The sequence below is a fragment of the Salvelinus alpinus genome, chromosome 8 (assembly GCF_045679555.1).
Source record: "Salvelinus alpinus chromosome 8, SLU_Salpinus.1, whole genome shotgun sequence".
Taxonomy (NCBI): domain Eukaryota; kingdom Metazoa; phylum Chordata; class Actinopteri; order Salmoniformes; family Salmonidae; genus Salvelinus; species Salvelinus alpinus.
In genome coordinates, this window is record NC_092093.1 from 35,351,817 (window position 1) to 35,379,115 (window position 27,299).

Consider the following 27,299-nt stretch of genomic DNA (forward strand, 5'->3'; position numbering starts at 1 on the left):
AGGCTATGCAGCCAGCCCAGAGCTGTGTGTCCATGGATTTATTCCATAAAAGGGATGGCCCTTAGTGTGTTAACTGCTCTAGTCTGTCCACTGAACACTGTGTGCCATACGAATGGGTCCAAAGCCGATGTTCCAGCGTCGCTGTCGCAGGCAACTCAGCCCCTGCACAGCTGTGTCAGAGACACAGCACTCCAGGTCGGTCTTCACTTTACAGTACTAACATAAAGACAGTACACTCCTACACACTAAGGACACTGTATTACTGCACTAAGATAATGACATTACACTCCTACAAACTCAGCTGTTTCTCTTCATATTCATCCCTCCCAGCTTCTTTTGTCAGCGGAGGCACTCTCGGACAAACAACTGAATCCATAATCAATCGTGCCCTTTAGATAGACTACGATGACGATGTGTGTGTGTGTGTGTGCGTGTGCGTGTGCGTGTGTTTAGAGAGAAAGAGCTGAAACGGTCTGTAATCCAGCTATCCAGTGAATTAATTATTCACCCATAGGGCTAATGTGATTACTCTGTCACCGGACCTGAAATCCCATGGAAAAATACACATAAACTTGCTCTACCGGTTGTCTGTGTGGTTTGTCCTTCTGCTGCTCGAAAATTGAGACAAAATATCAAGAGTAGTGTTATTAACCCGGCTTTCAGTACGCTGGTGTGTATATTGGTTTGTACTTCTGGTTTTTAGTTTCAATCCTGATGCAATTCGCACGTGCAAACACTTGCACAGTATGGCTGAGCCTCTGGTTGCACACTTCCAGCTGATTGCGAGGAAACGTGCTTTGGTCGACTAAATTCGGTTACATTCGGCTATTGTTTACATATTATGCATCACGTGCAATGAGTCAAGAGATTGAAAGTATAAGCGACAGAACATACCAGTGCCACAAAAATTCAGGTAAACAACACTTTCCTGTGGATACCCTCTCTACCTCCTACCGCTGATAAAATGACCAACTGCACGGACAACCGGTAAAGTCACCTCAAACATAATTTTATTCAACATTCTGGCTTGTAGAGACCTATTGAGTCTTTTTTCCAGCAACATGGAGTAACCATGGTAACAGTCTGATGTTTGGGCAAGGGCACGGACGGATATAATTTCAGAGTGTCCGCCCGACACGGACAGAGAGGGTTACAGCCAGGTGGGGGTAGCTCTCTGCATTGACCTTGTGCTATATCATGCACACACAGTCTCCCCCTCGGTTCTACAGTAGTAAGCTTAAAAAAGTGACGAGAGGGTTGAACAGTGAACACAGAGCAGGGGGAATAATGCTGTGATTGTATGCTGCATGTTTGATTTGGCCTTTGGATGGGGGAAATGAGGAGGAGGGATATTGAGGTTAGTGTTTAAAACACAGCCTAATCCCTGGGTTATCACATGGCATTGTGCTAATGAGCCCTGGGCTTAGAGGCAGACTACAGGCAGAATCCCGGCTCTGTGACGCTGGCCACGCTGACCGTAATGAAAATAAAAGAACCCTTCTTCTGTCAACAAACAGCTGACTCAAGACGGGACGGGCATTCGTGCCATTGAGTCTGTTTCTGCGGTAACATGGACTCTTAACTACTTGATGCAACATTGTTGCTCCTTGCTGAAACAAGCAGCAGCACACATAGAAATAGAACGAATAGAACGTGCTTGGAACCTATAACCCTGGCAATTTGACTGGTAAACTCATAGGTACACTCGCAATAGCTGTCTGGTATTGGGATGTAATAGTTTGAACATAAGATTCAACACCTGAGACATAAACTGAACAAGTTCCACAGACATGTGACTAACAGAAATGGAATAATGTGTCTCTGAACAAAGGGGGGGGGGGGGTCAAAATCAAAAGCTGAGATGTTACCCCACTCTTCCACCAAGGCACCTGCAAGTTCCCGGACATTTCTGGGGGGAATGGCCCTAGCCCTCGCACTCCGATCCAACAGGTCCCCGATGTGCTCAATGGGATTGAGATCCGCGCTCTTCGCTGGCCATGGCAGAACACTGACATTCCTGTCTTGCAGGAAATCAGCCATACTGCTCGTTCTGTGCGTGGTGGCATTGTCATGCTGGAGGGTCATGTCAGGATGAGCCTGCAGGAAGGGTACCACAAGGGAGAAGGATGTCTTCCCTGTAACGCACAGCCATGAGATGAGTGAGCTTGTTGTCACAGCATCATCTGCCTGCAATGACACACCTCCCCAGACCATGAAATACCCTTCACCTCCAAAATCGATCCCGCTCCAGATTACAGGCCTCGGTGTAACGCTCATTCCTTTGACGATAAACGCGAATCCGACCATCACCCCTGGTGAGACAAAACCGCAACTCGTCAGTGAAGAGCACTTTTTGCCAGTCCTGTCTAAATGTATTTAGCTAAGGTATTTGGCTAAGGTGTATGTAAACTTCAACTGTATATACAAAAGTATGTGGACACGCCTTCAAATGAGTGGATTCATTTGAAGGCGTGTCCACATACTGTTGTATATACAGTTGAAGTCAGAAGTTTACATACACCTTAGCCAAATACATTTAAACTCAGTTTTTCACAATTCCTGACATTTAATCCTAGTAAAAATTCCCTGTCTTAGGTCAGTTAGGATCACCACTTTATTTTAAGAATGTGAAATGTCAGAATAATAGTGGAGAGAAGGATTTATTTCAGCTTTTATTTCTTTCATCGCATTCCCAGTGGATCAGAAGTTTACATACACTCAATTAGTATTTGGTAGCATTGCCTTTAAATTGATTAACTTGGGTCAAACGGTTTTGGGTAGCCTTCCACAAGCTTCCCACAATAAGTTGGGTGAATTTTGACCCATTCCTCCTGACAGAGCCGGTGTAACTGAGTCAGGTTTGTAGACCTCCTTGCTCGCACACGCTTTTTCAGTTCTGTCCACTCCAATACCTTGACTTTGTTGTCCTTAAGCCATTTTGCCACAACTTTGGAAGTATGCTTGGGGTCATTGTCCATTTGGAAGACCCAAGCTTTAACTTCCTGACTGATGTCTTGAGATGTTGCTTCAATATATCCACATCATTTTCCTTGATGCCATCTATTTTGTGAAGTGCACCAGTCCCTCCTGCAGCAAAGCACCTCCACAACATGATGCTGCCACCCCCGTGCTTCCCTATTGGGCTGGTGTTCTTCGGCTTGCAAGCCTCCCCCTTTTTCCTGCTAACATAACGATGGTCATTATGGCCAAACAGTTCTATTTTTGTTTCATCAGACCAGAGAACATTTCTCCAAAAAGTACGATCTATGTCCCCATGTGCAGTTGCAAACCGTAGTCTGGCTTTTTTATGGCGGTTTTGGAGCAGTGGCTTCTTCCTCGCTGAGCGGCCTTTCCGGTTATGTCAATATAGGACTCGTTTTACTGTGGATATAGATACTTTTGTATCGGTTTCCTCCAGCATCTTCACAGGGTCCTTTGGTGTTGTTCTGGGATTGATTCGCACTTTTCGCACCAAAGTACGTTCATCTCTAGGAGATAGAAGGCGTCTCCTTCCTGAGCGGTATGACGGCTGCGTGGTCCCATGGTGTTTATACTTGTGTACTATTGATTGTACAGATGAACGTGGTACCTTCAGGCGTTTGGAAATTGCTCCCAATGATGAACCAGACTTGTGGAGGTCTACAATGTTTTTCCTGAGGTCTTGGCTGATTTCTTTGGATTTTCCCATGATGTCAAGCAAAAAGGCATTGAGTTTGAAGGTAGGCCTTGAAATACATCCACAGGTACACCTCCAATTGACTCAAATTATGTCAATTTCCCTATCAGAAGCTTCTAAAGCCATGACATAATTTTCTGGAATTCTCCAAGCTGTTTAAAGGTACAGTCAACTTAGTGTATGTAAACTTCTGACCCACTGGAATTGTGATACAGTGAATTATAAGTGAAATAATCTGTCTGTAAACAATTGTTGGAAAAATGACTTGGGTCATGCACAAAGTAGATGTCCTAACGGACTTGCCAAAACAATAGTTTGTTAAAAAGAAATTTGTGGAGTGGTTGAAAAACAAGTTTTAATGACTCCAACCTAAGTGTATGTAAACTTCCGACTTCAGCTGTATAGTATATAATGACCGCTTCATTTGGCCGATAATCGTCATTCAAAATTCCATGACCGTCACACATCTGGTTTCTCATCAGTGGAGGCTGCTGAGGGGAGGACGACTCATAATAATACCTGTAATGGAGTCAACGGAATGGTATCAAATATATGGTTTCTGGGTGGTTGATAAAATTCCATTGACTCCATTCCAGCCATTACTATCAGCCGTCCTCTCCTCAGCAGCCTCCACTGTTTCTCATAGTACAGCGTTCAACAGTATGCACTGTTTATAATCATCTAAACTAATAAAACAGTGATCCTGTGCAGTCACATGACTACGAAATGTCTAAAGGTAATTTTGTTATGATAAAGAGCAAACAGTATCTGGTATAAACAACACATTGTGTTTATCCTGGGGAAGTCCAGGCTATGCATACAGTACAGTAGGATAACAGCGCTGGTTTTTCATCTTAAAATTTCAGGTTAATACTCAATCCCCTTTGACACAGACTCAATAAGCTTGTTGCAGTGAGTCCATCACAGGGGATTGGACCTTCGTAGAATCACTCCAATCTGAAGTGAATTTGAGAACACAGAACAAGAGTAAAGCGAGGATAGTGCAACAACAACGTACTGTAACCAGGAGGACAGCCTCTGTCAATGTTCATGTTCCTTTACAGGGGGCATCGCCTTAGTGAAACCTCACTGCCGTAATCAGATGCCCATAATCCACTCTCTCTCTCTCTCTCTCTTTGGGTCACAGGAAGAAAATGGCAGCTATCCCAGGGGACATTTTACTGTGCAGAGTATAGAAAAACTCTGACTGGGTCAAGATGAGGTCATATCTACACTGGGGTCTGAAATTATTGACACCCTTGATAAAGATGAGCAATATTTAATGACTGTATAAAATAACTAAAATACTGAGTTATATTGTATGCTAAAAAAATAAGGTAATTGTATTATTTTATACTAATACAATTGCTCAGAGAAAGATATTTGTTCAGCAAGTAATACATACTTTTTTCTAAAAGGTAGGGGTCCAAATTATTGACACCACTAAAGATTCTTATAAATAAAGTAGTCAAAAGTTTAGTATTTGGTTCCATATTCCTAGCAGGCAATGACTACATGAAGGTTGTACCTTTACAAACTTGTTGGATGCATTTGGTGTTCAGTTTGGTTGCATTTCAGATTATTTTGTGCCCAATATAAATGAATAGTAAATAATGTCATTTTGGAGTCACTTTTATTGTAAATAAGAATAGAATGTTTCTTAACACTTCTACATTTATGTGGATAAATAATATAATTCCCCAAAATATTTTTGGCATACAATATAGCTCAGTATTTGAATTATTTATTCTAGAATTATTGCTCATATTCATCAAGGGTGTCAATAATTTCATACCCCATGGTACATGGGGCAATGCTAGCAGATACAAAGACTTCCACAAAACTACCTCTAACTTCCTTCATTACTGGACACAGACATAAAAACGGTATCCACATGTTAATCGGACTCTGGTGAAGTAGGTAAGGCGCCTCATAGCCAAAATCCCGAAGTATCCCTTTAAGGTAGTACCTCAACATGCTCAGGTACATGGGGCAGTCAGGGCACGAGCTGTCTTGTCGTCTGTGTTGTTGCCATCTTTGTTTGGATTTGTGTCGCTGATTACTTTTTTCTGCTACACATAGCATGTCAATTAACGATTGTGGCAATTAACATCAAAAGTTCACGATTTATGCACTATCAATCTGCTAGATCCATAAAATAGACAAGTCTTGTGTAATCAATCTTTTGTGACCGTGCTGTAAATCCCAATATTGTACACATTTCCTGCTTCAAATCTTTCCTGTTTGTCTGTCGAAATCAGTAACAATAACAGGAAAGAAAATACAAATTGAGAACAAGAAAAAAATGCATTAAAACAATGTAGCCTAACCAGAACCCTCATAGTGAATGTGTGGCAAGAACATAAGTCCTTGGCCTGTTCTGGGAAAAAATGTGTCTTTTTTTTTTACAGGGAAAGCTCTGGCTAGATTTGGGTCAAACGTTAGTACAGCCTCTGTGGCCAGGACAGCCAATACACCTTTAAAAATAAGGCACATACGACCTGGATCCACGAGGTCTTTGGCTTTCAGGCCACTAACCACCCCTGACCCTTATAAACTGTAAGTAACACCACATATCATTTGGACAGTTAAATAGCTAACAATTCAGTTTATTTCTAGGGACATTTAAGCTTTGGCAGTCATTAGCACATTATACATTGTCACATTTACAGTGCTAGTCAAAAACCTAAACATACTTACTCATTCAAGGGTTTTTCATAATTTTTTACTACTTTCTACATTGTATAATAATAGTGAAGACAAACTATGTAATAACACACAAGGAATCATGTACTGTAGTAAGCAACAACAAAAAAAGGTTTTAAACAAATCAAAATATATTTTACATTTGAGACTCTTCAAAGTAGCCACCGTTTGCCTTGATGACAGCTTTGCATACTCTTGGCATTCTCTCAACCAGCTTCATGTGGAATGCTTGAAATTATATTATTGATCCACATAAATGTAGAAGTGTTTAGAAAAATACTATATTCTCATTTACAACAAAAGTGACTCCGAAATGACACAATACATTATTTGGAATGAGTAGGTGTGTCCAAACTTGACTGGTACTGTACAAGGGTTTAGATCAATGTGGGTTTTGTATTACACTCAATGATCAAGAGTCAAAACAAGTCACTAATGTGACTTGGCGCAAAGAAGGGGGATAAGAGAGTGAGAGGAACCACAAGAAAACAGTGTTTCCTTGAGTTGGGCTAAGTCTCAAATGACATCCTATAGAGTGCTCTCATTTTTATTCAGAGCCACATGGGCCCTGGTAAAAAGAAGCGCACTACATAAGGAATAGGGTGCTATTTGGGACGTAGCCGAGGACTGACTAACTTGCTGGCTTCCCTCACGCGGCTACAGTGCACTGGGTCGATAAATCCAGGAAGCATGCTGCTGCTGCTGTGTGTGTGTGTTTGGGACCGAGCACCATTACGCCAAGCTTTTCCCCTGAGACTGAACAAAGTGAAGGCAAGGCAAGCATTCCGCTCTCTCTGCTCGTGCCGCCGCCAGCCATTTGCTCTTGTTATTCCGTGTCGCCCAGAACCTGCTGACTCTGCTGTGTCATTGAGTAACCATGGTCTCTGTGGCTCTGGGGAAGATTAGTGTAGCTACTTGCGGCATATTCTTGAACAGAATGGATACCCACACGCAGGTTCTCTTAGGTACGTAATATAACTCCCCATCTCATGGCTAATGTGTGCCATAAAAAGATGCAGAGCAATTCAATTTAAAATGGCCATTGGTTTTATATCATCATTAAGCTAGCTTCTACCTCTATTTTCCTTTATTAACTTCATATGAAACAAAATTCCAATTATACAACCGTCTCCCCTATCTAGCTACTGTACTAAAAAGATCTTCCTCGGCATGGACACACTGTCACTGACTTTCATTTCATCCATGGAAACCAAGTGAGAGCCTGTCAACCCCCTCCCTATGCAAACACAACCAAAATGTGGTCATGTTTGCACAGTGATTAGAATGGTGGGAGAGAATAGCTGACTGGGTCTGGCTGACGGAGTGAATAGCAAAACTACTCTGAGATCGAGCCAAAGCAGGTCCCAGAGGGAATCCATGATCATAGGATTCACAGAAAATTCAGTATCAGGTGTCTTGTGTCGAGGGACCCATTATCCCTGTCCCCTAGTAAACCTGATTGCCAATGTTCCCAGTGGTGTGGTTTTGCGTGGTGTAGTGTTAAAACGTAATGTGTAGCTTAGCCAATGTGGCGCCCTTCCGAATGTGGGCTTATCAGATGAAAGATCCCCTGAGTGCCTTTTTAAAAACTTTTTTACAACATAAACAATACGTTTTTTTGCAACCTCTTCATCTTTCATTTATCACTCACTCATTTCCCTCTGGCCCTCCCTCTTGTTTTCGGGAAACAAAGTACATATTTGTGCAAATCACTGTTGTCATTGTTTAGTCTGAAGGACATTTACCCTGGTCCCCTTTATTGTATTAAAACAAAAGCCATTTTCTGATATAAAACTAAAGGGAAAATGGGACTTGCTTCAGGGGAAACACTGCATTTCAAACAATGTTTCAACCCTTGAGGTGGGTCAATCTAAATTGGACCAACAACAGACCCACACCTGTTAGTTTAGAAATAGACTCTCAAAGTAGAATGGGTGAAATGGATGCCAGAATTGCACAATAACAGGGTTTTTATTGGTGTTGCAGTGCCAATACACTGCTCAGATGTTCTGCACTGCTCAGATGTTCCTTTTTTATACTTTAGAACCGTAACCCCAATCAGAAGCTAGCCAGATAACTAGCTACTAGCTAGTAGTCAGTTAGCCACTGCTGCGGTCTTCACCCTTAACTCGGACACAGCCAGCTTCAGCTCGGGCCAATACCTGCCAGTCTGCAAGCGCGATATCAACCCAGAGCATATAGGACTGCTTTTTCTCTACCACATCACCGGATTCCTGACGCAAGCTCTGGACAATTACACCGTATCATCACAGCTAGCTAGCTGCAACCGAGTGGCTACTACTGGCTAACACCTCTGTCCCGAAGCAAGCACCAGTTAGCCTTGAGCTAGCCTCGAGCTAGGCCCATCTGCCGGCTAGCCGAAGAGGTCTACCAGCGAATTCTTGGGCTACAATACCTCTTTTGCCAATTGGACTGGACCTTTTTTTGCCGACACAGAGCCCTGCCAATCCATCAGAACTGGTCTAAATCAGCTACAAGCTAATTTAGCCATTTTTTGCCGCTGCTAGCAGCTTTTACCTTCTGCACAGACACCAGCCCTGTTATTAACCTGGATATTACTCACCAATTTACCAGCATCGGACTGTCTCTCGACAACAACGCCGGATTCCTGCCGTAATCCCTGAGCCACTACTTCTGATCCTCACAGCTAGCTTGCAGCTAGCGCAGCTAGCGCCACTGCCACGAAGCTAGCACCAGTTAGCAAACACAATTCTACAATTCACAACCTCTCTTTCGCCATCGCCATCCGGCTTGGATTCTCTGTCGACACGACCACGTCTGAGCAGACCCCCTCCGTCTGAGCAGACCACCCCCCGGGCTACTAACTTTAAACGCCGCGTGCTAGCTTAGTGGAGGCCTCCCTGCTCCATCTACGGCTGCCCCCTGGACACTATGATCACTTGGCTACATAGCTGATGCCTGCTTGACTGTCCATTAATTCACGGTACTCCATTCTGTTTATTTGTGTTTTATCTGTCGGCTCTGTGCTTTAACTCAGGATCTGTGTGTAGTTAATCCGACCCTCTCTGCCTAGTCGTCGCCATTTTTACCTGTTGTTGCTGTGTTAGACTAGCACCCTGTTATTGCTGCTGTTATCTTACCTGTTGTTTTAGCTAGCTCTCCCAATCAAGACCTGCAATCACTTTATGCCTTATTGTATGTCTCTCTCAAATATCAATATGCCTTGCATACTGTTGTTCAGGCTAGTTATCATTATCATTGTTTTGGTTTGCAATGGACCCCGTAGTTCCACTCTCCGTACCTCTGATACCTCCTTTGTCCCACCCCCCACACATGCGGTGACCTCACCCATTGAGACCAGCATGTCCAGAGATACAACCTCTCTTATCATCACCCAGTGCCTGGGCTTGCCTCCGCTGTACCCGTGCCCCACCATACCCCTGTCTGCACATTATGCCCAGAATCTATTCTACCACACCCATAAATCTGCTCCTTTTATTCTTTGTCCCCAACGCTCTAGGCGACCAGTTTTGATAGCCTTTAGCCGCACCCTCATCCTACTACTCCTCTGTTCCTCGGGTGATGTGGAGGTAAACCCAGGCCCTGCATGTCCCCAGTCACCCTCATTTGTTGACTTCTGTGATCGAAAAAGCCTTGGCCTCATGCATGTCAACATCAGAAGCCTCCTCCCTAAGTTTGCCTTACTCACCGCTTTAGCACACTCTGCCAACCCTGATGTCCTTGCCGTGTCCGAATCCTGGCTTAGGAAGGCCACCAAAAATTCTGGGATTTCCATACCCAACTATAACACTTTCCGTCAAGATAGAACTGCCAAAGGGGGAGGAGTTGCAATCTACTGCAGAGATAGCCTGCAAAGTTCTGTCATACTTTCCAGGTCTATGCCCAAACAGTTCGAACTTCTAATTTTAAAAATTAATCTCTCCAGAAATAAGTCTCTCACTGTTGCCGCCTGCTACCGACCCCCCTCAGCTCCCAGCTGTGCCCTGGACACCATCTGTGAATTGATCGCTCCCCATCTAGCTTCAGAGTTTGTTCTGTTAGGTGACCTAAACTGGGATATGCTTAACACCCCGGCAGTCCTACAATCCAAGCTTGATGCCCTCAATCTCACACAAATCATCAAGGAACCCACCAGGTACAACCCTAAATCCGTAAACATGGGCACCCTAATAGACATTACCCTGACCAACCTGCCCTCCAAATACACCTCTGCTGTCTTCAATCAAGATCTCAGCGATCACTGCCTCATTGCCTGTATCCGCCACGGGTCCGCGGTCAAACGACCACCCCTCATCACTGTCAAACGCTCCCTAAAACACTTCTGCGAGCAGGCCTTTCTAATCGACCTGGCCCGGGTACCCTGGAAGGATATTGACCTCATCCCGTCAGTTGAGGATGCCTGGTCATTCTTTAAAAGTTACTTCCTCACCATATTAGACAAGCATGCTCCGTTCAAAAATGCAGAACCAAGAACAGATATAGCCCTTGGTTCACTCCAGACCTGACTGCCCTCGACCAGCACAAAAACATCCTGTGGCGAACTGCAATAGCATCGAAGAGCCCCCGCGATATGCAACTGTTCAGGGAAGTCAGGAACCAATACACGCAGTCAGTCAGGAAAGCAAAGGCCAGCTTTTTCAAGCAGAAATTTGCATCCTGTAGCTCTAACTCCAAAAAGTTCTGGGATACTGTAAAGTCCATGGAAAACAAGAGCACCTCCTCCCAGCTGCCCACTGCACTGAGGCTAGGTAACACGGTCACCACTGATAAGTCCGTGATAATCGAAAACTTCAACAAACATTTCTCAATGGCTGGCCATGCCTTCCTCCTGGCGACTCCAACCTTGGCCAACAGCCCCGCCCCCCCCCGCTGCTACTCGCCCAAGCCTCCCCAGCTTCTCCTTTACCCATATCCAGATAGCAGATGTTCTGAAAGAGCTGGAAAACCTGGACCCATACAAATCAGCTGGGCTTGACAATCTGGACCCCCTATTTCTGAAACTGTCCGCCGCCATTGTCGCACCCCCTATTACCAGCCTGTTCAACCTCTCCTTCGTATCATCTGAGATCCCCAAGGATTGGAAAGCTGCCGCGGTCATCCCCCTCTTCAAAGGGGGAGACACCCTGGACCCAAACTGTTACAGACCTATATCCATCCTGCCCTGCCTATCTAAGGTCTTCGAAAGCCAAGTCAACAAACAGATCACTGACCATCTCGAATCCCACCGTACCTTCTCCGCTGTGCAATCCGGTTTCCGAGCCGGTCACGGGTGCACCTCAGCCACGCTCAAGGTACTAAACGATATCATAACCGCCATCGATAAAAGACATTACTGTGCAGCCGTCTTCATCGACCTGGCCAAGGCTTTCGACTCTGTCAATCACCATATTCTTATCGGCAGACTCAGTAGCCTCGGTTTTTCTAATGACTGCCTTGCCTGGTTCACCAACTACTTTGCAGACAGAGTTCAGTGTGTCAAATCGGAGGGCATGTTGTCCGGTCCTCTGGCAGTCTCTATGGGGGTACCACAGGGTTCAATTCTCGGGCCGACTCTTTTCTCTGTATACATCAATGATGTTGCTCTTGCTGCGGGCGATTCCCTGATCCACCTCTACGCAGACGACACCATTCTATATACTTCCGGCCCTTCCTTGGACACTGTGCTATCTAACCTCCAAACGAGCTTCAATGCCATACAACACTCCTTCCGTGGCCTCCAACTGCTCTTAAACGCTAGTAAAACCAAATGCATGCTTTTCAACCGTTCGCTGCCTGCACCCGCACGCCCGACTAGCATCACCACCCTGGACGGTTCCGACCTAGAATATGTGGACATCTATAAGTACCTAGGTGTCTGGCTAGACTGCAAACTCTCCTTCCAGACTCATATCAAACATCTCCAATCCAAAATCAAATCAAGAATCGGCTTTCTATTCCGCAACAAAGCCTCCTTCACTCACGCCGCCAAACTTACCCTAGTAAAACTGACTATCCTACCGATCCTCGACTTCGGCGATGTCATCTACAAAATAGCTTCCAATACTCTACTCAGCAAACTGGATGCAGTTTATCACAGTGCCATTCGTTTTGTTACTAAAGCACCTTATACGACCCACCACTGTGACCTGTATGCCCTAGTCGGCTGGCCCTCGCTACATGTTCGTCGTCAGACCCACTGGCTCCAGGTCATCTACAAGGCTATGCTAGGTAAAGTGCCGCCTTATCTCAGTTCACTGGTCACGATGGCTACACCCACCCGCAGCACGCGCTCCAGCAGGTGTATCTCACTGATCATCCCTAAAGCCAAAACCTCATTTGGACGCCTTTCCTTCCAGTTCTCTGCTGCCTGCGACTGGAACGAATTGCAAAAATCTCTGAAGTTGGAGACTTTTATCTCCCTCAACAACTTTAAAAATCTGCTATCCGAGCAGCTAACCGATCGCTGCAGCTGTACATAGTCCATCTGTAAACTACCCACCCAATTTACCTACCTCACCCCCCATACTGCTTTTATTTATTTACTTTTCTGCTCTTTTGCACACCAGTATCTCTTCTTGCACATGATCATCTGATGATTTATCACTCCAGTGTTAATCTGCTAAATTGTAATTATTCGATTTATTGCCTACCTCATGCCTTTTGCACACATTGTATATAGATTCTCTTTTTTTTCTACCATGTTATTGACTTGTTTATTGTTTACTCCATGTGTAACTCTGTGTTGTCTGTTCACACTGCTATGCTTTATCTTGGCCAGGTCGCAGTTGCAAATGAGAACTTGTTCTCAACTAGCCTACCTGGTTAAATAAAGGTGAAATAAAAAAATAAAAAATAAAATGAGTCACAGACCTAAAAAGCCCTTGTACAACAAGTGAGAAGTACTGGCTGACCTCAGGCCACACCATAAGCGGCAATAGCCCACTTATGAGAAGTAGGCTTATCACCAAACGTCTATTGACCACTGACTGAGTTTGAGAGAAAACAGAGAATGACACATCTAAAAGATATGTTTAATACACTGCTACCGCTGTATCTAGTAAAAGTCGACAGAGAAAAAGTGATTGAGAAACCCCATCAACCACAGACATGGATAAGCCCACTGGCAGACCTGAGTGAAAGCGAGCAGGATTCTTTCTCTAGGAAGGCTCACACTCTGAGGCCTTTATTTAGTACAGGCCTCCACAGGTCAGTTCATTTCCTGAGGACTTACCCAGTATCATCTAAACATAGTCTCCTGTGTAACAGGGATTTAAGGGGTGAGAGAGGTTCAACTTGAATCCTCACTGACTGGTCTATAGTACATTATGCAACCAGCTGCTTTAAGCTCTGTTTCAACAACCAGCTCAGTGGCAGTGCACTGGTTACATGGTTACTGGTTACTGGTTACTGGTTACATGTGGATCCTTTGACGCAGATGAGTTACAAGACCTTGCTTAATTCAATACAATTAATAAGCCTACACATCAACATACACTGAGTGCACAAAACATTAGCTCTTTCCATGACATAGACTGACCAGGTGAATGTTATGATCCCCTATTGATGTCACCTGTTAAATCCACTTCATATCAGTGTAGATTAAGGGGAGGAGACAGGCGATAGAAGGATATTTAAGCCTCCAGACAAATGAGACATGGATTGTGTATGTGTGCCATTCAGAAAGTGAATGGGCAAGACAAAATATTTAAGTGCCTTTGAACGGGGTATGGTAGTAGGTGCCAGGCGCTCTGGTTTGAGAGTGTCAAGAACTGCAACACTGCTGGGTCTTTCACGCTCAACTGTTTCCCATGTGTATCAAGAATGGTCCACCACCCAAAGGACATCCAGCCAACTTGACACAACTGTGGGAAGCATTGGAGTCAACATGGGCCAGCATCCCTGTGGAACGCTTTCAACACCTTGTAGTGTCCATGCCCCAAAGAATTGAGGCTGTTCTGAGGGGAAAAGAGGGGGTGCAACTCAATATTATGGTGTTTTGTCCACTCAGTGCATAAGCTATTGCATGTCATCTGGTTTCATGAGGAAACATTACCCATTACATTATGCAAAAGCTTGAATAAATAAATACATTAATTAATTCCAATGATTGCGCAATTTCAAAAAGTACTGTACATTCGCTTCTGAAAATGTATTACACATAATGATTTTTCCACAACTTCTGAAGGGACATACCAACATGGAAAAAGCAAAAAAGATCCTCAAGCCATTTGAATGCACAAAACCAATAACACATGGCAGCAAAACCTCCCTCAGTCAGTTGTGAGTGTGGCATGCCAAACATTAAACTCTAGCACAGTTTGCACAACAAAATGGAGGGTTGCAGTGGTGGTGACACAAAGAGTCCATTGTTCTGTTGAAGCGAAGTTGGTCTGAGAGACTTTGAGCAAAATCCATTTCTGGTGGCTCTTAACTCCAGCAGGAGCCCCTCGGGGTGTTATGATGTGATGCCTGCTGTTGGACTGCTCATCTAATAATAATAATAACAATAATAATAATAATTTGGTGGGTGCTTTTATTTGTCCTATTTCCCACTTGTACAAGATGTTTTCAGTGTATTTTGAATAGTTACAGACAATGCGATTAATCAATATAAAGAAGTGCACAAACACTTTTAGAACTGATTAACTCTCATTACGCTAATTTGAACATAGTGCATTTTTAAATACAAATAAATGCTCCCATGCATTTGAACCCAGGTCTGTTTGGTATTTGGAATATTTCCAAATAGGCCTACTTCCAATAGAAGCAGTTGATTCGGGCCATATTATTTGAAAATACTTGAATACAAAGAAAGTAAGTATTTAATGAAAATATGTTTTTAAAATAACAAACAGGCTTGTATTTGAACCCAGGTCTGCAGCTTTCCTCCTGAGGGTGTCCACAGGGTCTGGGTCAATCCCATAGCAATACCAAAAAGAAAAAGGTAAGAGAATGAAATTCATGAATTGAACTAACTATGGGCAATTTTCCAGGGACGTGTTTGCATTTCAACAGCATTACAAGTTATAGTAGTCATGAGGGCAAGCCAGCCAGTGGTGACACAGGGCTGACTAATCCATCAGTTTATAGTACAATGAATAAGCATCAGAGATCACACGAAGGAAAAATTGCACGCTGGCCAGAACTCTGTGCCATCTGACAATTCAGTCTCCTGTAGCACAAACTAGAGGACGGCGCCAGGAGAGAGAGCAGCAGAGCAGTAATAGAGTCAGAGCAGTAACCTGACACCGACTAACAGTGTGCAGCTACACACGGTCATAGGCCAGGATGATAGGATCCACTGTGGAGAGAAACTGGGAGAGGCGGGCTATGCAAACAGAACAGGCTAAACACGCTAGCTAGATGCCCAATACTGGTTCAGATCACCAACACAACACACCAATATTTACTTTCATTCAGAACAATTTTAGTAACATTCCTTGCCAGAATTTCCGTCTGATGGTTCGAAAAACAAAGCAATGCTGCCATAGTAGAATTTGAGCTGAGACTTTTTTTGAATGAAAGCTTCATGTTCTGTTATAATTATCATAGATATTCTATTCAATTACTTATTTAATTACTATTGTAATTCCTAATTCTATGATCGTTACCCTGTATAGCTACTTCTGAAAGCAAAGTGGGTGAACCATAGAATCAGGAATTAGAATACTAGAATGGACATGAACCTTCTTATGATGAAAGGTCAGCCATTTTGGTCAGGGAGTTGGTCAACCATGGTTTGCCAGTGCTGTGATAAGATTGTGTAAAATAATGAATTTATCTGCACTGTATGTTTGTTAGCTAGCTAGCTAGGCAGACAGTTTAAGGAATGATTACATTAATTTCTCAAATTAATTGCCAACATTCCATTCATATCACATGCTTATGTTCCAACATAAGTAAAAGCCGGATTATGTCTCTACTGCCATTCATTCCAATTAGACTGGTTTGGATTTTTTCCTGACAAATATGGCTGCCATTTTCACCCCATTCTAAAACGCCGAGGTTTTATGATCTAGCCCCTATTGTAATTAAACAGGATCTCCATGGGTTGAACACTATGTGAGGCTAAAGTGTTAAGGGTCACCTGGAGAGGATACCATAGGTGTCCCCACTCCTGGGATGGGAATAATGAGTGTTGGATAGTGAGAGTTTGGGCTGAGCAGGAGTAGACAGGTCCAGATGGAGCATCCAGTCATTCAGTCAGTCCCTTTCTGCAGTCAGAGCTGAGGCAGCGGCTTGTAGCTAACACACGCCTGTACCTCTGTTCAATTCTACCGCCAGGCCATCAGACTGCTGAACAGCTAACCCTAGCTGTCTCCCTACACAGACCTGTACCGTTGAGACTATTTTCACACTAGAGACTATCTGCATTTTAGAGACTATTCACACTGACTCGCCACACATCCAACCCTTACAGACAATCACAAACGCAACCCATAAACACTCAAACACACCCCAAGTCAACGCAGCTGCTCTAGTATACAGACACTACACTACCCACTGGGCACACACTGGTTGAATCAACATTGTTTCCACTTCATTTCAATGAAATGACGTTGAACCAACCTGGAACTGATGTTGAATTGACGTCTGTGCCCAGTGGGTACCCACTATATTTGTAAATACAACATATTCATTATCTTTTATCTTATTGTGTACATATCAAGCTAATACTATGCATATTACCTCTTCTATTACAAAAATTGTATATTTGATTTGAATCCTATTATTGATATTGATTATTGTACTGCAATGTTGAGGGAACTAGCACACAAGCATTTTTCTGCACCTTTTATACGTGCTGTAAACTGTGTACATGATTTAAATTTAGACTCCTTATTTACCATCCTGTACCTCCAAGAGCTGTGCAAATTTGGATAGCTTTTTAAATTCACTATTCCGTTGACAGTCCATCGACCACTAACAATGTGTTCAAGACCCCCGCCCCCCCTCCAAGAACAGTTTTTTCTTCAAGATTAGCCAGCCAAACAATAACGCACACATTCTTTTTACTTTCACGGTTTGCAGCCAACCATCACCCACTGAGTAAGCTTGACTGTATTGTGGGTAGAAACACAGTAGGTTTGTCACCACAACAAGTAGTGTAACCATCATACAACATTCTGATATTGTGTGGATCATGTAGCACATACCTAGAGAGGTTGGTATGTGGAACTTACATAACATATCCCAGTCAGCTCCCCTAGCCTGGTACGAACCATCCTGATCTCACGAGCTTACATTCTACTTCGCTACACAGACGCATCACATCCGTGTAGCGAAACAAAATGTAGGGAAAGGGAAGGGACCTAGTCAGTTGTACAACTGAATGCGGTCAACTAAAAATGTCTCTTCCGCATTTCACTCAATCCCCTCTGAATCAGAGAGGTGCGGGGGGCTGCCTTCAAACCGACAAAAACTCACGAAATCAAGACAGTTGGTACGAGGCTACAGCTCCCCTGTGTGTAGTATGTGTTCTTGGACTGCTTCTGCTTTGCACTGGGTTAGGAATAACCTGCAGAGCAAGTGAAAAATGTAAGCGACCGCTGAGTGTAAGCAAAGAGGAGCTGGGTGGACGCCGGCGTCTTCACAAGGGCACTCGTTTGTGTGCAAATATTGTATTGTTTATAACACATTGGAGGCCTGAACACTATACAGTAGACGTGTGGGAGCCATAAAATGTGCAGACCTTTATTTATTTATTTATATATATATATATATATATCATGTTTCTCTATTCTTCATGCCATTAGGAACACTGCGCAACTCTGGGGCTATTACAATCCCAGAAGCACATCAGTACAGGAATACACTCTACAGACAAAGTAGAACAGTTGTTAGGTTTCTACTCTTTAATATAGCACCAGCTAAAGGGTTAAAGTCAAGAAAATGGCACGGTGCAGCGACTACACATAGTATCTTATTGTAGGAGAAAACACAGGAGGGAAAACAACACTGTAGGAGAAAGGACAAAACAGTACCTTTAAGCAATATATTAACTTACAGCAATTTCCCTGCAAGCAGACATCGATATTCCAGTTCCTTCAATTTGCTTCAGTGCATACTCCTTCTCATCTTTCCTGCAGAGAAACAGACAAATAACCCAAAAAAACAGGACATCACAAACCAGCTTTATTTCTTTGGCAATGTAACACAGGGACAAATCCCTTGTTCTTGAACATAGATAGATTAATAAAATACTGCATCGGGTATTGAAGGTTGTGTGTTTATGACCGAGAGTCAGAAAGGACAGGGGATATGGAAATGATGGAGACGGACTGCTCAACGTGTTCTTACGGAACAGTAGAATCCCTGCCATTAGCAATATCCTCTTGCTGAAGACAGCTATTCCCTCGCCACAGGCGTACTCTGTTGTTGTTGAGTGCAGCCTCTCATCATTATCTAACCACCCTGCATTTCAACCCCCAATGCAAACACACGCTCTGGCTTCAACCATAGCCTACATACAGAACTCATAGCACACACAGTGCAGTATGATCAAAGACAAATAGGACTTTATTTAATAAATGCAGTGTCAGGAAAAATCAGGAGGGATTTTTTCTTGACATTGTATTCTGAGGGTATTCCTATGCCCTTGTAAAAACTTGCTGGTGGTGGGAAAAGGCATTGATGAGATGTGCCTGCCAATGAAGAAATGTGAGACATATTGTGGTGTGCACACTACGATGCAGGGGACAATTGATTATCTGAGATAAGCAGTATCCTCGTAGTTGGGGAACATTTATTAATCTAATATCGACTCTTCAGAAAATAGTATTGACCCTATTTCAAACGTGTTAGATTGCAGAAAATGGTTTTGGTGAAAAGGTGAAAAACTTTGGATAATGAAGACCAAATGTTGTACTACAAATCTATAGTGAGTGGATTCATGTTTTTTTAATCAAACATGACATCACCAATTTGCCTGATGCACAGTAAACACTGTAATCATGAAAATCACAACACAACTGTCTAGTCATAGAAAATGCTAATAGACAACAAGAATACAAACATGAGTTTGGAGGGTAGGTGGGGGCTTTTTCTTTTGCTATTTTCCACCACATAATACGAATGGTGAATAAAGGATACTTCCCTACTGAAACAGTTCAGAAGAGTTTGTGCATATATTATGGTGACATTTTGTGATGTTTTTGCACATTTTTCCCCCCTCGAGGCTAGCCGAAGTTCGGGAGCCGAATTCTACGCCCTTTCGTTCGTGATTGGTCAACTGCAGGGATTCTTCAATAAAGTCTTTGTTGTCATTCAACGAGAGACGACTCGTTTTCATGCACATTTTTTCATTGAGAAATACAGCACCAAACATCTTAGTTACTGTAGGTGTAAAATGGCGCCACTAAGATCTCCTCTGCAAAAATGTCAAAATTAATGACAGATTTCTTGAGTTATCTTAAATTACTTCTGACTATTTTGAGGAAGTGAACTGGCTACAGCATCTCAAATAGGAAAAACAGTACTATTGACACTTTTTTCAGTTTTTTCAAGCAAAGGTCTTTTGTCTCCCTGTCATGTGCGAGCACACTCATTTGGTTCGCTAGCCGCCAGCCGAACTGAAGCATGCTGACGCCTCACACACAGTCCACAGGCTACCTTTTGACCCCCACAAAAGCCTGCATGGCCACTACACTCATCTGGCCACAATCCTGATTCATGTTCCTAAATTCACATATATGCGGATAGAAACACTCCCTCTTCTATGTTTGAAAACCCACACTGTATACTACATACTTAATGAGTATATACTACATACAATTTTTTTATTTAACTAGGCAAGTCAGTTAAGAACAAATTCTTATTTACAAATGACGGCCTACCCCGGCCAAACCCGGACCACGCTGGACCAATTGTGCGCCGCCCTATGGGACTCCCAATCACGGCCGGATGTGATGCAGCCTGGATTCGAACCAGGGACTGCAGTGACGCCTCCTGCACTGATATATATATATATATATATATGATATACTATTAGTTCCTTTTAGTATACTGTAAAGTAGGTATTCCCAAACTGGGGTACGCGCAATGCCGTCAGAGATACGCCAAATCATTTGTTGTTTTTTATCCTTCACATTTTCAAACAGTCCATTTATATTTTCCAACGGGGCTATACATTTGGGTGAGGTTGTTTTCTTGCCTGAGTAGCCTCGTTTCACTGCAAAAATAAAATTAAACCATCATGTTCAGCAAAATAACAACACAATGTCAAATAATTAACATCCAATCACATTAACCGTTACTCTCTCGGGGGAATTCCACTAACGGTCCGTATGTAGCGAAACGTAGCTGCTGCTCTTGTTGGTATTTGTATTGATGGTGCAAAAACCATGACAGGGAGACATAATGGAGTGGTAACGGGAGCAACTGCTTGCACGCGCAACGCCACTTGGGTACACTGCAGCATCCACCGAGAGGCTCTGGCCGCCAAGGGAATGCCTGACAGCTTGAAAGACGTTTTGGACACTACAGTTAAAATGGTAACTTTGTTAAAGCAAGGCCCCTGAACTCGCGTGCATTTTCTGCACTATTCAATGATATGGACAGCGACCCTGTAAAGTATTGACACGTGTTTTTGAATTGAGAGACCATCATTTTTTACTTGTCTGACCGCTTACATGATAATGAGTTTCTCACACGACTGGACTATCTGGGTGATGTTTTTTCTCTCCTGAATGATCTGAATCTAGGATTACAGGGACTCTCCGCAATTATATTCAATGTGCGGGACAAAATTGAGGCTATGATTAAGAAGTTGGAGCTCTTCTCTGTCTGCATTAACAAGGACAACACACAGGACTTTCCATCATTGTATGATTTCTTATGTGAAAATTAACTCAAGCTTACGGACAATGTCAAATGTGATATAGCGAAGCACCTGAGTGAGTTGGGTGCGCAATTACGCAGGTACTTTCCCGAAACGGATGACACAAACAACTGGATTCGTTATCCCTTTCATGCCATGCCTCCAGTCCACTTACCGATATCTGAACAAGAGAGCCTCATTGAAATTGCAACAAGCGGTTCTGTGAAAATTGAATTTAATCAGAAGCCACTGCCAGATTTCTGGATTGGGCTGCGCTCAGAGTATCCTGCCTCGGCAAATCACGCTGTTAAGACACTGATGCCCTTTGCAACCACGTACCTATGTGAGAGTGTATTCTCGGCCATCACTAGCATGAAAACTAAATACAGGCACAGACTGTGTGTGGAAAATGATTTAAGACAGACTGTCGAATAAAACCCAACATTGCAGAGTTATGTGCATCCTTTCAAGCACACCCTTCTCATTAACCTGTGGGGAGTTATTTACAATTTTCAATGAACAAATAAGGTTTTATATGTAAAATGGATAAAATGATTGATTATTATTATATTATTATTTGTTCCCTGGTCCTATAAGAGCTCTTTGTCACTTCCCACGAGCCGGGTTGTGACAAAATCTCACACACATTCTTATGTTTAATAAATGTATAGTGTGTGTGTGGCAGGCTTACAATGATGGCAAAAAACAACATTTGAGAGTGCGCTGGCCCTGGTGCTAGAGGGGGTACGCAGCTGGAGGTTGAATGTTTGAAGGGGTACGGAACTATAAAAAGTTTGGGAACCACTGGTGTAAACGAACGGTATCCTTTCAGTTGAGCGTACTAGCGCATCGTCTGTCTACCGGAGGTTGATGCTGTTGCTATGCAACCTCTTGCTTTTTATTATTATTATTTCTTGTTTTATTATTATTATGAACAAAACAAATACAAAAACAAGAGTATATAAACCTAACAGACCTAACAAACCATTGCATATCGAGATACATTTTCCATTTGTCAAAAAGTATTGCTTTTTTGTTTTTACACTTACTGATCATTTTCAAAATAATATTTCAATTCCATCTTAAAACAACGTGAAGAGGGGTTTGTTCTCCGCCCACTTCATTTTATGGATATAGAATCTGCCGTGAAAAATGAAGAAAGGAACAATGAAAATGAAATCAGAGTCCATATCATTTGGATCAAAATAAAACAATATCAGAGTCTTTCAAGTTAACATTAATAGTAGTTTCTTTTAAAATAAAATCTTCTGACATAAAAACAGTCCCAATCTGTGTATGATAAAGGTATTTACAGGGTAGATTCTATCAAATGAGTTTGTATGATACTTCTTTCACCTTATTAGATATACAATATTTGCCAGACAACGAGACTTTGTTGCAGTTCACTTGTCCTAGGGCTGCATTCCAGTATATTCTAGCAGATTGAATAGTAACATCTTGACATAGTTCTTATATACATGTTATTACATTTATAGTTTAAAATGTCAATTCCTTCTAGCAGTATTGAGGCTACAAAATCCTCAACAGTGGCACTTTGAGTATTGTCATATTCTCCTGAAAGAAGAATAGCACCTTTAGGGACAGCTCTAACAACAATTTGAAACTCCTCACGAGTGAATGTAACATTTGTGTCCTCATGAATTCTGGATAATCATATAGTTGTCCATCATTATCCAATAATTGTTTAACCCAGATAACGCTGTTGTCAAACCAGTTCTGAAAAAAAGACTTGTTTTTGTATTTTATGTCTTTATTATTCCAGATTGTATATCTATGTGGGGAAAATTGTTTGTACATTGAGGTTCCAAGTTAGAAGTACTTGTTTATAAAGGTTTGCAAGCTTAATAGGGATTTTACCCATATCAAAGTTGCATTTGAGTAAGAAGTCTAGACCACAAATCTGTTGAAATATTAAATTGGGGATTATATTCCAAATGCAATCATTATTTCTTAAATAGTTTTGTATCCATTTGATCTTAAAAGACTGTAATAGAGGTTTTAAAACCCAGAGCATTCAACCCTCCCTCATTTTGGGTGGTACATATTACAGCTTTTCTTAAATAATTAGGTTTATTCCTCCATATGAAGTAAAATAATTTAGTATCAACCATTTTAGTTACTGACAGAGGAACATCCAAGGCAAGGGAGGTATAAACTAATCTGGACAGACCTTCAGATTTTGACAAAAGTACACATCCAGTTAAAGAAAGATCTCTTAAGAGCCAGGAGTTAAATTTCTTTCCAAATTTTTCTACAATAGGAGAGAAATTTAAGTTGTCCCTTTCTTTCTGATCTTTGCTAACTACCAAGATATGTGATCACATCGTTACATACTGAGTTTAAGTCACATCTTTTCAACACAAATAATTCACATTTCCTAATATTCAGAGATAAAGCTGATACATGTGAGAAGGCATTAATAATACACTCAATAGCTTTCCTGATTTCATTATGATCTTTCAAAAAAATGGTGGTGTCGTCAGCCAATTGTGAACATTCTCTCTTTATCTTGTATCCGAGTACTCCTAAAACAATCCTTATTGATATGAAGTGCCATAACTTGTGTGACCAATACAAATAAGAAAGGAGAAATTGGGCATCCTTGTTTAATTCCGCTTCTAATGTCGAATCTCTGTGAAGTTCCATGGATAATTTAACAGATATGTTACTATTATTGTAGTGTCTTAATTACTGTACACCTTGAAAATATTGACCAAAACCCAAAAATCAAAGAGTCTCAAAAATAAAAAATAATGTTAAACTGTATCAAAAGCCTTGTAAAAGTCTACAAATAAAATAAAGCTATATTCCATAATGTGCTCATTGTAGTCTATCAATTCCAAAACTAGTTGAATATTATTACATATATGTCAGCCCTTCAAAAAAACAGATTGGGTATCATAAATTATTTGGTCAAGACCTTTAAGTCTTTCTGCAAAGATGGATGCAAGTAGCTTTCCATCATTGTTCATTAATGTGATTGGTCTCCAATTTTCAAACATTATTGCAACTTTGTTTGGTTTGGGGATTACAGAAATGAGGCCTTGTGTCATAGAAACAGACAGGACCCCTAAATCAATTGCCTCCTTAAACATTAAATATAAATAGATTCATCAATATCCTCCTGAAAATATTTATAGAATTAACTAATAAGCCATCATTCCCTGGAGATTTGTTCTCTTTTAACTTGCTGATACATTTGAATATTTCATTAATATACATAAATTCCTCACAAGACTTTTGGAAGTCTTCATCTTTGAATTTTGCATAGTTTTTGACAGAGTCTAGAAAGGCAGATATGCCACTAGTAGGACAGATATTACTGGTGTAAAGATTACCATAGAATTCTGAAACATGTTTTGGAATATCTTTGGAGTTATCATGTTCTTTGCCATCTATATTAAGCTTATGAATAGAGGTAAATTCAGAATTTTCTCTCTCTAAATTGTATGTATTTTGTGTTTTTTTCACCTTCCTCTAACCATCTCTTTCTTGATTTTACAAATGCACCTTTTGCTCTCTCTTCATATATTCAGTCCATTTCTAAAGAAAAAAATTGGAAATAAAATAACTGACCCTTTCCTTCTTCACCAAGGTCCTCTATAGAGATTAGAGAAAGTATTTCCTTAAAAAGTTTCTCTTCCCTCAATTTTTTTAATTCAGCAATTTCTTTACCTCTCTTCATGACTGTTTGTCTTATTTCATACTTCATTAATTCCCAATATTTCCCATAAGACATAAGAAATAGTTGGGTTTTCCTCCAATTTTCTTGTATAATATTTTTGGCATCCATCTTGAAATGATCATCTTCCAACAGTCTACTATTGAGTTTCCAATAACTCCGATTCAGTTTATTAACTTCAGAGACATAAAAATGTAAAGATAAGAATAGAACTTTACGATCAGTAAGAATGTATGGTTCAATGGATACCTTGACTACAGTGTTATCTAATGAATTAGAAATCAACCCGAAGTAAATTCTTGACTGTCTGGACATGTCCTTGTTACTCCAAGTGAAGTACTTTTTATCAGCATATTTAGATCTCCAAATATCGAATAATCAGAGACTAAGACAGATTAAACTCAGGATTAATAATGCTGGATATCTGTCAATCATTAGATACAGAATTAAAACCTCCACCTGAGATAAAGGTGTATTTCAGGATATCAAAGTTAACTCTATTAATCTATTATTCAGTGACGTTGCAGGCTAGCTCAGTGCTGCCCCTTCTCATTGAGTATCTCAAGTTGAAGGCCGACCGATGTACTGCAGGCTGCCATTAGCAACTAAATTATCCTTATAACTGTCTGTGTGAGATTTTAAAGTAATTGGTTCAAGGACATATATCTAGTGAAATAAAATAATTATTGGTACCATGATTGTTATTTAAAAAAAGTAATGGATCCACAAATATTAACCACGAAGATTGCCATTTCCCCATTCATTATAATGGAGGATCCTGTTTTCTGGAAACAATGCCTGCAGTACCACCGTCGGCCTTCAACTTGAAACCCTCAATGCGAGGGGGCAGTCGTTCTCCCCTGGGCTAGGCCTATTAGTCTGGCTAACACCTAACTCGAAATCCTTCTGACATCAGTGTGTCACAGCTCTCCATCGCTGTGAATCACGTAAGTTGCGTCAGCCAGGTCTACTGCACCACCCCTGAAAGCATGCGTCACTGAAAGAAATCAGCAACAACAACGCTATGTCTCAGTTTGATAGAAACACTATCCAGAATATTGATTAACTAAATAGAACATTCCCAATATTAGTAAGCCTACAAATGACATAAATGAATACACAATATGTCCAAAACAATCAGCAGTTTTTCTCAGGCAACCATAAACAATTAATGAACATGGAACGGTCATTAAGACACTAACAGCTTACAGATGGTAGGCAATTAAGGTCAGAGTTATGAAAACTTAGGACACTAAAGAGGCCTTTCTACCGACTCTGAAAAACACCAAAATAAAGATGCCCAGGGTCCCTGCTCATCTGCGTGAACGTGTCTTAGGCATGCTGCAAGGAAGCATGAGAACTGCAGATGTCGCCAGGGCAATACATTGAAATGACCGTACTGTGAGACACCTAAGACAGTGCTACAGGGAGATAGGACGGACAGCTGATCGTCCTTGCAGTGGCAGACCACGTGTAACAACACCTGCGCAGGATCGGTACATCCGAACATCACAGGACAGGTACAGGATGTCAACAACAACTGCCCGAGTTACACCAGGAACGCACAATCCCTCCATCAGTGCTCAGACTGTCCGCAATAGGCTGAGAGAGGCTGGACTGAGGGCTTGTAGGCCTGTCGTAAGGCAGGTCCTCACCAGACATCACCGGCAACAACCTCGCCTATGGGCACAAACCCACCGTCGCTGGACCAGACAGGACTGGCAAAAAGTGCTCTTCACTGACGAGTTGCGGTTTTGTCTCACCAGGGGTGATGGTCGGATTTGCGTTTATCGTCGAAGGAATGAGCGTTACACCGAGGCCTGTACTCTGGAGCGGGATCGATTTGGAGGTGGAGGGTCCGTCATGGTCTGGGGCGGTGTGTCACAGCATCATCGGACTGAGCTTGTTGTCATTGCAGGCAATCTCAACACTGTGCGTTACAGGGAAGACATCCTCCTCCCTCATGTGGTACCCTTCCTGCAGGCTCATCCTGACATGACCCTCCAGCATGACAATGCCACCAGCCATACTGCTCGTTCTATGCGTGATTTCCTGCCAGACAGGAATGTCAGTGTTCTGCCATGGCCAGCGAAGAGCCCGGATCTCAATCCCATTCAGCACGCCTGGGACCTGTTGGATCGGAGGGTGAGGGCTAGGGCCATTCCCCCCAGAAATGTCCAGGAACTTGCAGGTGCCTGGGTGGAAGAGTGGGGTAACATCTCACAGCAAGAACTGGCAAATCTGGTGCAGTCTATGAGGAGGAGATGCACTGCAGTACTTAATGCAGCTGGTGGCCACACCAGATACTGACTGTTACTTTTGATTTTCACCCCTCCTTTGTTCAGGGACACATTATTCAATTTCTGTTAGTCACATGTCTGTGGAACTTGTTCAGTTTATGTCTCAGTTGTTGA

The 27,299-nt window shown here is 42.1% G+C and overlaps 1 protein-coding gene across 1 annotated transcript in view; it reads right to left on the minus strand.

The window, feature by feature from the left end:
• LOC139583042 (cyclin-dependent kinase 19) overlaps nt 1-27,299 on the minus strand; it is a 75,467-nt gene that overhangs the window by 46,105 nt on the left and 2,063 nt on the right. Inside the window, exon 2 of the mRNA XM_071413732.1 lies at nt 18,372-18,447. Coding sequence (XP_071269833.1) covers nt 18,372-18,447 — 76 coding nt within the window. The remainder of the gene's footprint in view (nt 1-18,371; nt 18,448-27,299) is intronic.